The sequence below is a fragment of the Typha latifolia genome, chromosome 7, assembly GCF_019914945.1.
Source record: "Typha latifolia isolate L0001 chromosome 7, TyphaL0001v2, whole genome shotgun sequence".
Taxonomy (NCBI): Eukaryota; Viridiplantae; Streptophyta; class Magnoliopsida; order Poales; family Typhaceae; genus Typha; species Typha latifolia.
The window spans coordinates 12,064,888-12,082,270 of NC_133092.1; the positions used below are offsets into that span (position 1 = coordinate 12,064,888).

A 17,383-nucleotide genomic window follows, 5' to 3' on the forward strand; every position below is an offset into this window, starting at 1 on the left:
CAACCTGCCAATTATTCTCAGTACAACAAGGGTCCCAACAACTACCCCAGTCTAAACATCATATATGAATCTAAACTTATTTGGGTCTCTCTTTTGCTCGCCAATTACTTCCCCATAGTTGGTAATCAGTATTTCACCAAAAAAAGTACCCAATACTACGGCTTGGATCGATCTCCCTCCGGTCTTAATCGCGCTGTTCCGGATCCGCTACATTTGCTCTTGATTTTATTATGTGTATTTCGGTCGGACGTACTGAAATTAACGGTTAGTGATCAGTAAGGAGCAAGCTTTCGCTCGAGTAGGGTGATTGGGGATCCCGAGGAGTGGCCACCCACCGAGAACATCGCTCTCTAAGATCTACTCGAATTCCTTCTTCCTACGACTTCATTCCTCTCCACTTCCCACGGCCATCTCTCTCCTTCTCTGGCGAGATCTCAGCCACTAAAATAGTATCCGAAGGCTAGCATTTCTCCGAGGAGCTGCCGCTCTCTACTCTTCTCCGGTGAGATCTAGGCCGTTCGAACTATATCGGACGGCTAGGATTTCCTGACCGGGATGGATCGGCTGAGGGCGGGGAGCCCGGTGTACGGGCGGCAGAGGAGCGGGGGATCGAGCAGCACGGGGTCGTTGTCGCCGGGAGGGATGTCGCCGGCGCACCACCGGTCGCCGTCTGCGGCGGCGGGGCTCACTGGCGTTAAGAGGACGCAGAACGTGGCGGCGAGGGCCGCCGCCGCGAGGCTCGCTCAGGTGATGGCGTCGCAGAGCGCCGCCGCCGGAGATGACGACGACGACGAGTACGAGGACTCCATTCCCGCCGTCGTCGGCTCTGCGGCGGCGGGGAGGTACGGAGCGCCGCGTCCGCTTCCGGCAGCGAATAGCAATGGTAGTGGGGCCGGGGCTTCCCTGCTTGGAAGGTCGACGAGATCTCCCTCACCTGCGGTAATTTTCCAATTGAGCTTATTCCTTTAGCGGATCAAGAAATTTAAAAATCTGAATCGGAGAATGAACTGGAAGAAATTATCAGTTACTTTCTTTGAAGTTTTGAATATTAATTTGTAAATTTCATGTTAATTTGGATGAGATGAGATTAAATGATCTCTCTTGATATGTCAACATAGTTCAAGATTAAGCTACAATGTTTCCATGCATTTTACCAAGACAAGATATGGTCATCTGACTGCGCATTTGGCTTGGAATTTACTGTGAGTTGGATGTCAGCCAGATTCCTCATATAGAGATCTGGAGGCATTCCTCTACAGCTTAATCATTAGTTTACAATTTCTGAAGATAAATGATATGTGTGCTTATTGTATCTCCATTGCTTTTCTTGGTTGGTAGTTGCATAAAATTTACTTCTTTGTCCATTGTCTTAACTAACTAATCTTTTGGTAATTTTGGATTTGTCATGTTATAATTAGTTAGGTCGGAACTTTGTAGAGCATACGCCGGCAATGCGCTCTACATCGGCAGGAAGGCCATCGATTTCTGTTCGACCGACGGCTACAATGGTGCCCCCAAGTAAAACATCTATACGAACTCCTTCTCCTATTCCAGCAATAGAACCTCCAACCGATCGGAACAGACAGAAAAGGTAAATGATGCTTTACTTGCATTTTTGACATCTTTATTTTTATTCCAATGCTTATGATGCTTGATTTTCTCATAGTATCACGTTATCTTGGTTTGTGCTTGGAATGTTCAGTATTAGTTATCTGTTCATCCACGTTGTCTTTCTTGTTCTGATGGTGCTTATATTTGATATGCTCTAGTATGGTTATTGTAGAGTTATTTGAGCCATTTCACCTCAAAAGACTTAAATATTGTGGTTACAATAAGGAAATGATACATAGACTAACCCTGATGAGTTTTTTCAGGCTAGGATACTGATCATGCCTACTTATGGGATATATCACTGTCCACTTAGAACTTTTTGATGGTTTTGATCAGGCTAGTTATGATCACTTTCAGCATTTGAACTTTTGCAGGTGTTAGATATTGTTGTTTGTACTGTTATAATATGATATCTATGCTATGTTATGACGAAGAAGCTTCAACCATTATTTGAGTCATATTAGTTAAGAATATAGGAAAAAAATGCATTTATGACCATAAAATATCACTTTAGCTCTGGTCTATATGGAGATATTAATATTCCTATTATAATAGTTAAACCATTTTATATAGCAAGAAACTCTGAAAAAATAGTATTTCCCTATTTCTTCTGGTTCTTGCCTTCTTTCGATCCTGTTTCATTTTCCCTTTTTTGCTTGATTTATCTTTTAGTGATGACTTAGTTTCAGATCATCCAAGAGAGTGATGTCAGATTTTACCAGGCAATAATAGAAGTTTGTAATTATTGTAAACTGTTCCATGGAACGTTCTCAACTTTTAAACTGTTCTATACCAACTTTATTTCTGTTAACTTCACTGGTGATTATGAACTTATGATAATTTTAATGGTGAACAATCCTTTGATTTCACAAGGTGTCTAGATTCCCAACCCATGCCTTATTGCAATCTGGATAGATGAACCTTTTTTTGTTGGTGCTCTAGTAGGATAAGGAAAAAACAGTAGCCTCCAGTTATTCTATATGTGTAGCTTACAACTCTGAGATGTAATCTTTTATGCACACTGCCCTCTTGTTCTTCACTTACTGGAACCCCAATTGGGAGTGGAGACTGTACTTTTGGAGCCATAGTCTCTCTTTTCAAGGTTGCTATGCCGGGGGAAGAGGTAACAAAGTGAATGCTCATGGGCTGCAAATCAATCAATCAAGCAACACTGGTTATTGTTGACTTGATTTCATTGCATCCACAAAATACTGTTCACACCCCTCACCTTGAATTCTGCACTTATATCCAATTGTCCACATCATAATGTCACACTGTTCAGAACCTTGATTTTTTATGCTTTGATTTTTGTAGATATTCTTTCTGCTTTTTTTTCTAATGGAGGTTGATGAATTTCCCACCAATTTAGTTCTGGATTTCAAAGACTAATGAAACAGTTCTAAGTTAAATTAAACTGTGCATAAGGTTTCCAGCAGATATGGGGCACCGAAACTCGAGAGAAACAGGAATTCAACGTGAGGCTTCTACCCTACAAGATGAGGTGTTCATTCTGGTCTAATATTTCCTTTTTCTTCTCTTTTTACCTCGTCTAATAATTGATAGGAATGGAGATTGAGGATCTTTCAATATGATTTGAAAAAGCCTAGCAACTTATGAAGGTTAACTTCATTTCATCTTGCAGCTTGATATGCTACAAGAAGAGAATGAGAGCTTTATTGAAAAGGTAAGCTACATATCTGCATCTCTATAATAGGAGAAATTTCTTTGGTTGCGCACGGCATTAAATTACGATGTTGAAATTTGTTATCAGTTACGTCTTGCTGAAGAAAGATGTGAGGAAGCAGAAGCCCGGGCCAAGGAGCTTGAGAAACAGGTCAGTTTGCAGTCTTATGGAAGTCTGTTCTGTTAAATTTATGATCAGCTGTGATTTTTTATGATGAGCAGTTGGGGAAACTTCTGTACTGATAAACGTATCTTTTTGTATGCGATTTATCTATTCATGACTCATCCCTTCGGACAGCATAAATTTAAAGGATTTCTTTTCTTTATATCTGGAATGTACGTAATCACATCTTAATAGACTCCTATTATTATGTTGTTTTCATCATCATTTGGATTATCAACTGCTAGAAGTGTTGTATACTGCTGGAAATTAGTTCCTGCTTTTGTCATGGTTATCACAGGTGCTGTTCTCTTTTCTGGTCTTTTAGCAATGGTCTGATGCTTGGTTGTTAATAGCTAGCTGTAGTCTGGCTTATGCGACATGTTCTTACTTTATCTCCTGTTATATATGCATTTGAATGCATATTCTACTGTTTATGCATTACTCCTATTAAAAACGAAATAATACCTGCTTGCAGCCTTGTACTCCTTTGCAATGAAATATCTGAATAAGTATATTTCATCTTAATCTTCCTTGGGGATGGAACTAGGCTTTTGATGTTGTCTTTTTAACTGGTAATTTGTCTGAGATGAAGTCCTATTATATGCATTTAATGATTTAGTGGCAAATCTTAGTTCCTTGTATAGTTGCATTAAGAGATGTTTAGTTATGCAGGTCGCTGCTCTTGGAGAAGGGGTATCATTAGAAGCTCGGCTGTTGAGCAGGTTGGTGTCAGGAATTATGTTCATTTCAACTGGAAAATTCTCTCTATTCACATATTGACATTTTAGATGACCAAATTTCAGGAAGGAGGCTGCACTCCGCCAGAGAGAGGTATTTTGGTACTATAGTACTTCTACATTGTTACCTTGACTAAATCTAGAGTATTTTTTGAAACTCTGACTTTTTTTTTTACTTTGCCACATGGCTGATCGTGGTCCCCACATTCTTCCTTTTCTTACCAATTCACATTATGTGTGTGTTTGTGTATTAACCGTGTCTCTACTATTAAACTTCATGCTGCTGTGCTGTGCGTGGAATCCATCATTTTGCATGGTCCTGCGCTAAAGAAGCCAAACAGCATCTCAATCTTTATTCAAGCCGCTAGTTTAAAGGAAATATAAGGATATATAAGTACTCGATATCCTCTTCTTCAGAGAGAGGTGGGAAAGAATTAAGGTTTTTCTGGCCCTTCCTATTTCATGGTTAAGTGCATCGCACATGCTCCTAGCTAGTACAGGACTTGTAGTTATCCAAGTTTCTCTACATAGAGCTCTTTGGGATAAAAGCATGAGTGCATGACAAAAACATTTGAACCATACCATGAACAGTTTTGCAGCATGTGTTCTCAAACATGTCTAATTTTATGGATATTTATGAGATTGATCTTGCATAATACATTTTCTTTCCGAATAGAGTTTGCATGAGATATCTCACTGGAAAAAATCATGGTTAGCCTTTAGTTCTTTTGAAGAAATCATGCTTCCCCAAGTTTCCTTCAAGAACTTATTAATATCTTCAAACAATTCATCCTGAAGCTGAAATTCTCATTGGTAAAGTAAAATCCTGTGACAGTGGTAAGCTAGTAAGAAAGCAGACATCTTATTAGGATCAATATATCTATATGTTAACATTCAATCAAGATGGTCAGTATGTGTAAGTCTACCTGCGTGTGTGTGTGTATGTGTTGCAATGTTTCAAAATGTGTGTGTCTAAGCTAAGTTATCTGGACGATCAAGCCATCACATAGTGTATATGCTTATGTAGATAAAAATGGTGCATGTGTGGTATGCCATTATCAGTATTAAAAATTATTTGAAATTTAAATACATACGATATTAGACTTTTAGTAATCAGCCTTTAGGTTGCATGGGTAACATACCAACAATATTTATCAAGCGTTTGCCATGCCCTCTCACGTCTTGTATACACACGTGGATAGATGGTGAAAACAAATATGTGGCTCATTCACATTGCACCAAAATAGATAATAGAAAATAAGGAATAGAAGTAGGCTGACGTAGTTTGAACCCATGATCGCACGATCACACCAAATTAGATAATGGGAAACTACCTCCAATACCATGTTACATAACCAATTAATCCAAAGGCTTAAGATATTAGGTAATAGAAGCAAGTATGTATATCATGCTTTTAACAATAATAAACTAATAAATGGATAAAGTAACCAAACAACATATCGAGAATCATCTCCATCAAAATCCTATTGATGATTATCGAAGTAATAGTCGAGCTTCTTGAAACATTGCTTTTCTTTAATAGTGAAAATTGATCTAAGTTTTCGCTCCAGGCTGCTCTTAAGGCTGCCAAGGAAACAAAGGATGGGAGAGATGAAGAAGTAACAGCAATGAGACAGCAAGTAGAGGTACTTGAAAAGAGTACTGGCTATTTCATCATGAGCTTTACATTTCATGAACCAATTTCTATTTTGTGGTTCTTTGAGTTTGACTTTTGTAATGTCTTGTTGATTCTGTTTATCTGTAATAGTCTGCTAGAGAAGAGGTTGCAACAGCAATTCAGCAACTAAGGGAAGCTGAATCAGAAGCGAAATCTCTTCGATCAATGACACAAAGAATGATCTTAACCCAAGAAGAGATGGTTTGCATATCATTAGGCTGCACAGATTTTATGCATTATGTCATAAACAATCTTATGTCATATTGATGTCCTGTTTGTAGGAAGAGGTTGTCCTTAAAAGGTGTTGGCTTGCTCGCTATTGGGGTTTGGCTGTTCGTTACGGTAAGTTGCTCCCCTGTTTTGCGTTGTCACATTCTAAAGATTCATCAGTTTCATGGTTGCAGTTGGCCTTTTAACTTCATTGTTTGCTCATCTACTTTTACCGCAGACTAAATTTTGATGAAAGTGCACATAAAACAGCATATCATTTCTGAACAAAATGTTCACTTGATGATTCATAATTAACAAGTCTCTCTGATGCCTCTTACTATTTATCTGGACATATATTGCCCAAGTGTTCATTCAAAATAGCCCATGGCAGAAGCAGATGAAAGGACATAACTTCCCTCAGATTTATGAACTTCCAGCTAGGTTCCCTCATAATTTTTGAAGTATGAAATGGTTAAGTATATTTACAATTGCAAATCGGTTGCATTCATAAAGATTTAAGCACCTTCTGGGAGCTCAATGGTGAGAAGATACTGACTAGATGTCTCAGAACGAAAAATATAATCCTAAACCCTTAAGTTATGAAGAATGCTCTGTAATTTAATCTTATTGTAGTACTGCTAGTTCGTAAAGTTATTTGGTCACAATCAAATGAGATCAAAGATAAATAAAACCGTGAATTGCATATGTTCATAAAGAAGTACCTTCTGTGATCTGGAAATCGAAGATAAGAAGCAGTTGTAACTGTATAATCTGCAATATGCTAGTAGGTAATGATGTCAATTCAGCCTATCACGTGGAGAAAGCCAGTCAACTTCAATAATTTGTTGGATGAATCCTTGGCCTCACGTAGTCATACTTCATTACAATTCATATGTCATTAGTGCTCCTTAGGATTTGATGTGTTATTTTCTGATGTTATGGGTGTTTTCTAGCATTAAGCGTGGTTTGATTGTCATGATGCTGAGCAAACTATTATCATCATCCAATCCTTTTGCCAATAATGCAAGGTCGGTTGGAGAACAATCTCCAACCCTCTTGAATTTATAGACAACTTCATCAAGCAAACACGAGGCCAGAGTGGGGCTTGCCAGGTGGTCACCTTCTGCCAGTTTAAGCTTATGCAAGCCAGGAGAAATACTTTAGAAGTTCCTTTAAAAAAGAGAGTCTAGGCGAAGGAGAAAGATGATTAGTTTTGTCGTAGAAATATTTTTACTTCTGTGCTAAATAACAAGACACAAACAGCTGAAAAACCAAATGAAAACAATGCCAAACTACCACATTTTTTATGCTGTGCCTATTTATTTTTTGTGTCATACTTTGCCTTAACCACCCATAGACAAAGACTGATGGATTAGGCCTCTGGATGGTTTTTTACTTTTGAGGTCAACCACATGGGTTGACAATTGGCTGCAGGTAGAGTTATATTTCTTTTGAAACTGATATAATTGACAAAAAGGTATTTATTTACACAGAGAAGCTTAAAATTTTGGTTGCCATAGTGAGTTACACTATAAGCTCAGATCGTAAATTCTGATAGTTACATAAGAAAAGCACCACTCTTTATACTACTGTAGTATTTAATATTTACTTTTCTGGAACTTTTTTAAAATATTCAGATAATTAGAAAATAAATTGAGATTATTCAAAATTTTCAATCTAGAGTTTCATACACCACAAGAATTTGGATTTACTCTCATAAGGAATGCTCTCATACCAACGTCAGCAATATCTTTTTATCTATTAGAGAAGTAAACCTAGAAAGCAACATTCTGGAGGGTGAGGTCTGCAAGATTGTGCCAATTATTTTTATCATCATCCAAGCCTTTTCCATGTGTCAGCTGCAGAACAAACTCAATGCTGAAAAGCTCTGAAGGGAGTTGACACATTTTATGACGTGCTGTCAACTGAGTCTGAAGGTCGGCATCCTAGAAAATGGTGCCAAAAGTTGATAAAGTGAGTCTTGCTACAAAATATTGATTCTTGAAGGACTATTGGAGCTTAGTTATGTTTGCCATTGAAGTTTTAGCTCACAGAACTGAGCAAACACTTCAAATTCCTCAAGAAATTGTAAGAGACTAAATGAAATAAAAGGATGATAGCTTTTGACATAAGAGAGTCATCTTGTTCTCAGAGGCATAATAAATGAAGTTTTGCAGTATGCTTTCCCAAAATCCTGTTTGAGCATCATAATATGTTGTCATCGGACTTTGTTTCTTCTATTCAGATTTATGTAAACAATCCTGGAAAGAGAACAATACTTGAGCCATTTTCATTTGTGGCATTAATCCTTTTGGCAGGTAAGTTTGCAAGTTTTCTTTATCTTAGAAGTGCCAATCTAAGAATCACAGACAACTAGTTTTCAATCATTCAAATATATGCCACTGTCTGATAATCTCTGACTCAGCCCATGCTAGATATTAATGTGGAATTGTGGATATCAAGGAAAAATATATCTGATTGTTTGCTATTCATTATTGTTTACATTGATTTTTCAACTAATACTTAATGCCGAAATTGATAATATCTTCAATTTAAATTTTGTAGGCATCTATCCAGAGATTGCCGTGTCAAAGCATGAACACTGGTCATCATTAGCTCCTCTTCCTCTTGAAGTTGTTACTTCTGCTGGTCATAAGGCTAAAGAAGAACCACATAACCAGGGTAAGTTTTCTTATCCTCCTGCTCCTAATTAGGATCTTAAATTTGCTTAGGTTCTCCATAATAAGCTACATGAGTATGTTTGTGTCGCTTGGGATTCATTGTAAATAGGTAAGGATGACCCTGAGAGAAGAACCAAACTTGTTCGTGATATGAGTGACATAAATGGAGAAGGCAATATAGAGAGCATGCTTTCAGTTGAAATGGGCCTAAGGGAACTTGCATCTTTGAAGGTACTCTTCCTCCAGTTCCATGATCTCTTTCATGCTTCATTCATGTTCATCTGTCTAGGTTCTGCTTGTATTTATTTCCATCTATGTTCTTTTAAAACAATGATTTTTACATTAGTAAATCTGGGTCACAAATTTTTTTCCTGTCTATTATGCTCTAATTATCCTTTCATTAGTGGCAAGTTTGGTCTGACATGCTCGTGAACATTGACTCTAAGGTGGAAGATGCTATTGTGCTTTCATTGGGTCAACATCGTTGGACAAATTTATCTCGACAATTTACCTCAGGTTTGGTTCACCGCCATGTGATAGAAGGAACTTTTCTGCAATCTTGTTGGTTCTCATGATTGCTCCTACCAGTACACTTGCCCCTAGTAGTTATCAGCTCTCCATTTCCCAATTCCTTTTTATTTTGTCATCTCATCTTTGAGATTCTTTATCCGGTATGTTTTTAATTGCAATGTATTCATAATTTATCTTGGATAGAAGCTCGTTGGGTTAAGTATTAGCTTGTGATACTGATAATTGTTCTCATAACACTGTTTAGTTCTCATATTCCTCTTATTCACCTATGTTATGGTCGCTACATCCTTTTTCTCATGATAGCATTCAGCAGCTTCTTATTTCTGCAAAGAACCTGCTGGTGATTCTTTCTTTCACTAGTACAGGTTCTGTTATAGTTTCCATTTTTTCATATTTTATTTTCACTTTGGCAAACTGTGACTCAGAGATATGAATGGCATATATGAGTACTGAATATTTTATAATGCAGTGTTTGTTTTGCAAATAATGATAATGCATGGTGTGATATGAAAAAAAAAGTAAGAATACAAGGTGCAATTTGCAAATTTCCAAAAAAAAAGAAGCATTTTCCTGGTTATTTTTAATAAGAGCAAGTAGATTACCACTAGACTCTACAATTATATCTTTAAGTGCAATAAGTTTGATTCCTACCAGCTATGGTTGTGCCGAAGTCGATCCTCGGTAATCACAGGGTGTGCTGACCGACACACCACTAACACATTGACACTCCGTTCACATATTTTTAATATAATTTTTAGGATATTTAAAGATGTTTTTAAGTTTTTGGCACGTCAATCTTTTATCTTCGGTTTGAATATATATATAATAAAGTTTATATTGTAGTCTTTTATCTTTATATTAATTTTAGTAATAGTCAAATAGAAATATTATTCAACACATAATACGAATGAATATATTTATTAAAGCTAATTGTAATAATTGAATATTTTATAAGATAATTAAATACTCTATAATATGATTGACTTAGGAAAAATTAAGAAAAATGGGCTCCAGGTGACATATCATGTATGTCATATTATAAAAAAAAAAGTGCCCCATGGAATATTTTCGATGTACCATTCTAATTGATTCGTTTTAGATCAATAAAAAAATCTGTTTCAAATCTCGTGCGACCTGTGCTAGTCGGCACGAGGGTGTGCCGCTAGTGCTATGCCACCATCAACATGGAACGTGCTGATTGGCACGATCATTATTGATTCCTACTATCTTGGTATATCTAGATTTGGATTGAGTGCAATTCTAGTTTCTTTTGTGCTATTGATTTTTTAACCTCTTCCTGTAATAAATTTTTTTTTTTAAACTTCTTCAAAGTCTTAGGGCTTCTCTCCTTTCCTATTAGAATATGATTATAACTTTTTTGCATTACCAAATAAATGAGCTCTATGGTACAGCCTATTTGATTGCCCTCCACAAAATGTGTATTGAATATTTTTAGGCTCTGAAACCTGAAATTGGGTTTTAGGTTAAATTGCTCCCCATCTTATTTGATAAAACTCTTCCATAGGAAATTATATTCTATTAAATAGAACAGGAACAATCTAACGGCCTGATAAGCATGAAAGGTGGTGATACCTTATTTATGGATCAGGCTGTTTGAAACTTTGAATTCTTCATGATGCTTGTCTATTTAATGCTTCCATTCATGTGATACACCGTGCTGTTGGCACACTTTCTGTTGATGTCCAACACACTAGATGATTTAATTATTTAATATTTTACTTTCATTATATTCTCTCTCTCCTCATTCTTCATTTCTTTGATTACAACTTAAGTAATCTGTTTCTCTTTTTTTTGTCAATACAGATTTTAAAGCACCTGGCGAACCAAAATTCTTCGAGGCATTTGGTATAATTTCCAATTTGCTTTAAACATTATCCCTATTACTGTCTCTGTGCTAGTATAAATGATGATTGCTCTTCTCTAGCTTTAGATAATGTAGCAATGAGAAGAGATTATAGGCAATATTGACTGCTATAAATTTGTAATTTTTTCTATGCTGTCTTGTTTACATGGTTTCATTGAACCATCTGCTGTTTTTTTTTCCAGTTACATATTAATATCATAATGTAACTAAATTGCTACGTCTTGCAGAGCTAAACCAAGAGGAGGCAGAAGATGTTATGTTCAAGCAGGTTTATAACACTTCAAAAAAGAATTTTTAAAGTTCATGCCTGCTTTGTTGTCCTTTGCTTTCTATTTACCGTATTACTCCTTTTTGTTGGGGATAATTTGACATTTTTGCATGGGGCTTCTCACCAGTCCATACTATTCTATTTTATTTAGTTGTGCCTAGATCTGCCTTATATACAATGAAGACGTAGATCTTCATAAAAAATTATTTCATGTTTGACATGCAATATCTATCATGTCATTCTTAATTCATATTTGATATTCATGGTGATCCTGTACTTTCATAAGATTTGAATCCATCTGTACATTTCATATTAGTACTGCTAACAACTGCTATTCATTTAGCAGCACATCCATCTTAATCTTAAAACAAAAGGTAGAGATACAATATACTTTTGCAGCAGGCATCATCAATGAAAAAACTAAACTAAATAGGGAAGCTGCAGGACCTCAGGTGGTAGAAGAGAAGTCGATATCTTTTGCTTCTACACACTATGAATTATAGAAATCATAAATAAATCAAGGTTAAATTCCTTTTTTCTCTTTCTAACAAGCAATATTACATCTCAAGATTACGATGTGATTATCTGCCTACCTTAGCAATGTCAGAAACTAAGCTGCATGTCTTGGTTTACTCCAATTACTCTTATACTATTTCCTGACACATGAAAACCAATGAAGCACGGACACGAACACGGACACGGGACACGGACACGATATGATACGGACACGGCGACACGGCAAATTTTGAAAATATAGGACACGGACACGGCATAGGACACGGCGAAATAAATAAATAAATAAAATAAAAAATTGATACATCTAAAGTAAAAATTTGCAATCTAATAGTGTTAAATACATACATCAAGCTATAAGAACTAAGAAGTATCATTCAAAAAGAAGTACACATCAAGCTGTAAGAACTAATTTAAAGATAATAACAAAATTGAAAGACAATCAAATGCCTCATTGCCTTCATCAACAAAACATGTCCTACTGTCCAAGTAACTGAGTTCCACAAAAGTTTAAAAACTAACAATCATTACAAAATAACAACATAAGGTAGATCATTCATCTTCAACTGCCTCATTGCCTTTATCAACAAACATTATAGTCTCTAAATCCGGTTCATCAATTGAGAGATCAACAAACTCCAACATTCCTGCACCATTAAAGGAATCATAAGAGTCTCCTCCAACATCCCACATCTTGTCTCCTCTCTTAAATAATCTGGAGACTTCCTTGATAGAAGGCGAAGATTAGTATGCACATATACTAAATCTTCAGCTCTTTGTGGAGTTATCTCGTTCCTTTTCAATGAATGGATGAAAGAATAAGTGCTCCAGTTCCTCTCACAACCTGAAGAAGAGCAAGGTTGCCCAAGTAACCTAAGTGCTAATTCTGAAGAATAGGAGCAGAAGCACCATGAGCAACCCACCACATGTTTGGATCAAACTCATTTCTATCTGCTATTGAATCATACTCAACAAAACTTTTGATTGATGTGGAGAAACTAGTATACTCTTGGTATGCCATTTTTCGTTCTTCTGCATTTGGAAATAACCTTTTTAAGCATTTGTTTCTCATATTAGAAATTTCCAAATCCTTATGCGGTGGTACATGATTTGGATCCTCTTGAATCCATGATGAGCTATAATACCTATTAACATAATCATATAATTAGTAAACAATAGCAATGAAAGAACAATAAAACTTTTAATCATAAGATAGAAATTAAATTAACCTTGGATTCAAAGAATGTGCTAAGCAATGTAATGGTGTATTGCTTTTATCCCATCTATCCACTAGGATCTTATGCACCACTGAATAAAAAATAGATTCATCGCCTTCTTTCTTGTTTTCATGCATAAATATGACTGTCTTCACCTTTTCAATCATTCTATCCCACATTTCATATATCAAATATAAGCATGGTTTATCTGTGTCTGCAACCCGTATCATACTGTATATAGGCTCTGTGATAGCAAGTATATATTCAATTTTATCCCACCAATTGTCATCAAGGACTTTATCTTTGACAAACTGTGCTTTGCCAATATCATCTTCCCTATAAGAACTCCATTTATCACTGATTACCATTGATTGAAGACCCTTCTTGATCTTTCTAAATCTTTTCAACATTATAATCACCGAAGCAAAGTGAGTCTCCGCAATAGCAAGCAATTTTAAGTTGACAAATTCATTAAAAATAGCCAACCTCATTGAATGCTGCATGATGAAATTTTTTATGCACATTACATCCCCTGCAATTACTGAAAACCAGCTGCACTCATCAAACACAATCTCATTTGCCTCGGTGTTTTTTGCTGCACATATGTTCTTCAAAGCTAGGTTGAGAGTGTGAACTGCACATGGAGTCCAAAAAATGTGAGAAAACCTTGCTTCAAGAAGCATCCCTGCTGCCTTACAAACAGGTGCATTATCTGTAACCACTTGGACTACATTATGAGGTCCAACCTCTTCAATGATTTTAATGATCAAATTAAAGATAAAAAATTTGTCTTTATATTCTCCTTCACAATTCACAGCTCTTAAGAACATAGACCCACTCTCAGTCACCGCTAAAAAATTTATAAGCGGTCTCCTCTGTGCATCAGTCCAACCATCACATACAATACTCACCCCTTTTTCTCCCCATGTGCTTCTAATAGGGTTTAGCAGCATTTCAATATTTGCTTTCTCTTGTTGAAGTAGTGTAGTTCTCAACATATTGTAGCCAGGGGGCACAAATCCAGAAATACTATTATTTGCTGCAAATTGAAAGGCTCTAACATAGTGAGGGTTTCTTGCCAGATGAAAAGGCAACCCAGCTGAATAAAATATTCTTGCAATCTCACAATATAATTGATTGCGAGCACCATAATTAAATAACTTCTCAATAGGTGTCATTCCTGTTGCTCTTTTTTTTCTTGATGTCCCTCCCATATTAAAACCTACACCTTCAACTGAGCTACTAGAAGATGCCGCTTGTCCAAATTTTGGCAAAGGAATTTGTTTAGGCATCGAATTTTTAATTCTCATCTCGGCAATATCAACAACTCTTTTCATTTCCATAACATGTTCACCACTTACTTTTGGACAACCTCTAATTCCATGCCCACTAATTTTCAGCAAATGAGCCTTTACTCTATAATATGATCCCTTGTAGACTTGTTGACAATAATTGCATCTAAAATTATGATTTCCTCCACCTTCTCCCAATTTCTCCATCTTAGTAACATATCTCCACAAGGGAGCATTATCATCCACAGAAGATGCAGTATTTTGACTAGAATCAGGATTATTTTCAGTATTCATTTTTCTTCAACCGCAATAAAACTACATTAGTAAAGAGATATGTATTAGCAGATTAACAATTTAACTGACAGAGATTAAAGAAGCTTTAATATAATTTAACAATTTAATAACAGAGACAGCGAGAGAGAATGAGAGAGAGAGAGAGACAGTGAGACAGAGAGAGAATGAGAGAAAGAGAGGGAGGAAGAGATAGAGACAGAGAGAGATAATGAGAGAGAGGGAGAGAGGGAGGGAGGAAGAGACAGAGAGAGAGAGAGAGAGAGAGAATGAGAGAGGAGGAAGAGACAGAGAGAGACAGAGAGAGAGTGAGACGGTGAGAGAGAGAGAGAGACAGAGACAAAGAATGAGAGAGGGAGGGAGGGAGGAAGATATAGGGTGAGAGATAGAGACATGGAGGGCAAGGAGGGAGAGACAGAAAGAGAGAGACAGCGAGAGAGAGAGAGAGAGAGAGAGAGAGAGAGAGAGAGAGAGAGAGAGAGAGAGAGAGAGAAGGAGAGAGGGAGGAAGAGACAGCGAGAGAGTGAGAGAGAGAGAGGGAGGGAGGAAGATACAGGGAGAGAGAGACAAAGACAGGGAGGGCATGGAGGGAGGGAGGGAGGAAGAGACGGAGAGAGAGACAGAGAGACAGAGACAAGGAGAGAGAAGAACCTGCGTCCTCGCCGTGCTCAGCTCGTCGCACTCGCTCCGTCGGCCGTCGCGCCTCGGATCGTTGCTCAGCAGCTGCTCGAGGGTTTTAGGGCTTCGATCGAATCGAACGATTCCGTCGCTCAATAGTGAAGGTAAGGTTTTATTATCGGGTTTGGATCCGGGTTAATAACATTCGATCGAACCCGACCCGACCCGTTAAACAATATCTAAAATATCGCTCGTGTCCCCGCCCGTGTCCCAACAGTGTCCGATTTTCTTTTCTTTTTTTTTTTTTTAGGAAACTCTGGACACGTGTCCCACGCGTGTCCGACGGATACCTCTTCCTGGGAGAGGTGTCGGTGCTTCATTGATGAAAACCATGTGATTTGGTAGATAGAATGGTGCCTCAAGTAGAGATTTGAGAATCAAATCCACACCAATTATTGATGATTGATGGGGTTTTCAGTCATCCATTTAATGCTTGATGTCATTGAATAAACTTCATATATCTCACTCGGGTTTTCAGTCATCACAAAGTATGCTCAAATGTCCTAGTGTCATACTATCACAAAGTATGCTCAATTGTCCAAGTGTCATACATTAGGCTCATTATCGTAGATTAATTGTTATCCTCCTATTATCTAATGTCACTTAGCCACTGCAAGTCCAACTTCATGAAATAAAAGAATACTGCATCCATTGCCAATGATTTGGTGATAATTCCAATTCGTTGTGCATCAGAAACTAACTTCCATTATGTTACTTGGTTACCTAACTATCTTTGAATCCCACCAACAGTATTGTGATTATTATGTTTTTTAAAGTGCTCTGTGTATTTTCTATTCCATCATGCCATGAAACTTCTCAGACTGATTTCTTATTGTCCTATAGATGCCACTACTGCAAATTGTAACCAGTGGACTATGTATCTTCTGCAGGCATGGCTTATTTACTTCTGGAGAAGAGCCAAAACTCATGGTGTAGAAGAAGATATTGCTGAAGAGCGGCTGCAGTTTTGGATTGGTCGCAGTGGCCAGGCATTAACATCTCACGATGCTATGGATGGTAATGTCCTACTTCATATTCCTCATTTTACAGTTTTCATTATTAGGATGAACCATCTCATCAGGCCTAATTTTTTCTATTCCTTTATTTCTGGTTGCAGCATAATTCCTGAAGGATTTCTGTCCATAAAAAGACAAAGTTCTTGTGATTCTTGGAATTCTTTAATTATTCAAAAAAACTTATTTATGGTTCAGTGATACAGCATATTGTTACCAAATTATGCATCTTGATGTTTCATTCTTCATAAGCTCAATTTGTAACGCAAAGCACTAACAGAAGATGTGTTTCCCTGATTTGTGTTGCAGTTGAGAGAGGCCTGACAGAGCTGAGGAAACTGGGTATCGAACAACAACTGTGGGAAGCCTCACGCAGAGAAATAGATCAAGCTCCAGGAAGCACCGAGATATCTTAGCAGTAATTGTGAAAGTCTCACCAAGAAATCGGTTCCTACTCTATAAATCAGTCACAAGTTTTGGAGGTTCAAGAAGGCAATTTCTGGCGAGATCTGCAAGCTTCAGTCAAACACTGAAGCGATGCTCAGCACTTAATCATCAGTTCAGCTATTTCATTCGCTTCCGTCCCTTGGCAAATTGTTTTGAGTTTGTGTAATTTTGGCAAGCTTTTACTTCCTTGGATTTCTTGTAAAATGTGTACACATGTTTCCGGTCACCTGTGATTATCTTTTAGGGGTACTGGTGTTTCTTAGTGCTTCAAATCATGTATCTGTGTCAGGTTTGGTTTCTTTAATATTCCCAGTGCTTACCTAATTGTGGAGTTTTAATGGGATTTGATGCTGTAGTGATCATCTTACAGAGCGACCGCTCTGGACAGCTGAATGCTTCACTTGCAGTTTATAGAGTAGGAACCGATTTGCATCTTGACCGAATGATTAAGCATCAGCAACGATAGTTAAAGATTGATCAACTTT

At 37.2% G+C, this 17,383-nt stretch overlaps 1 protein-coding gene and 1 pseudogene across 1 annotated transcript; one reads left to right on the plus strand and one right to left on the minus strand.

Moving 5' to 3' along the window:
* The first annotated feature begins 378 nt into the window (after window positions 1-378).
* On the plus strand, window positions 379-17,170 carry LOC140792654 (coiled-coil domain-containing protein SCD2). Its single transcript, XM_073143772.1, has 17 exons — window positions 379-939; window positions 1,419-1,591; window positions 3,037-3,112; window positions 3,254-3,295; window positions 3,383-3,445; window positions 4,130-4,179; window positions 4,261-4,288; window positions 5,766-5,840; window positions 5,963-6,073; window positions 6,154-6,214; window positions 8,648-8,764; window positions 8,873-8,994; window positions 9,210-9,279; window positions 11,119-11,160; window positions 11,407-11,447; window positions 16,329-16,455; window positions 16,761-17,170. Exons 1-17 carry the CDS (start codon window positions 556-558, stop codon window positions 16,865-16,867), a joined length of 1,689 nt encoding a protein of 562 aa, XP_072999873.1. The 5' UTR covers window positions 379-555; the 3' UTR covers window positions 16,868-17,170.
* Window positions 12,392-15,187, minus strand: LOC140792655 (uncharacterized; annotated as a pseudogene).
* Window positions 17,171-17,383: the final 213 nt, after the last annotated feature.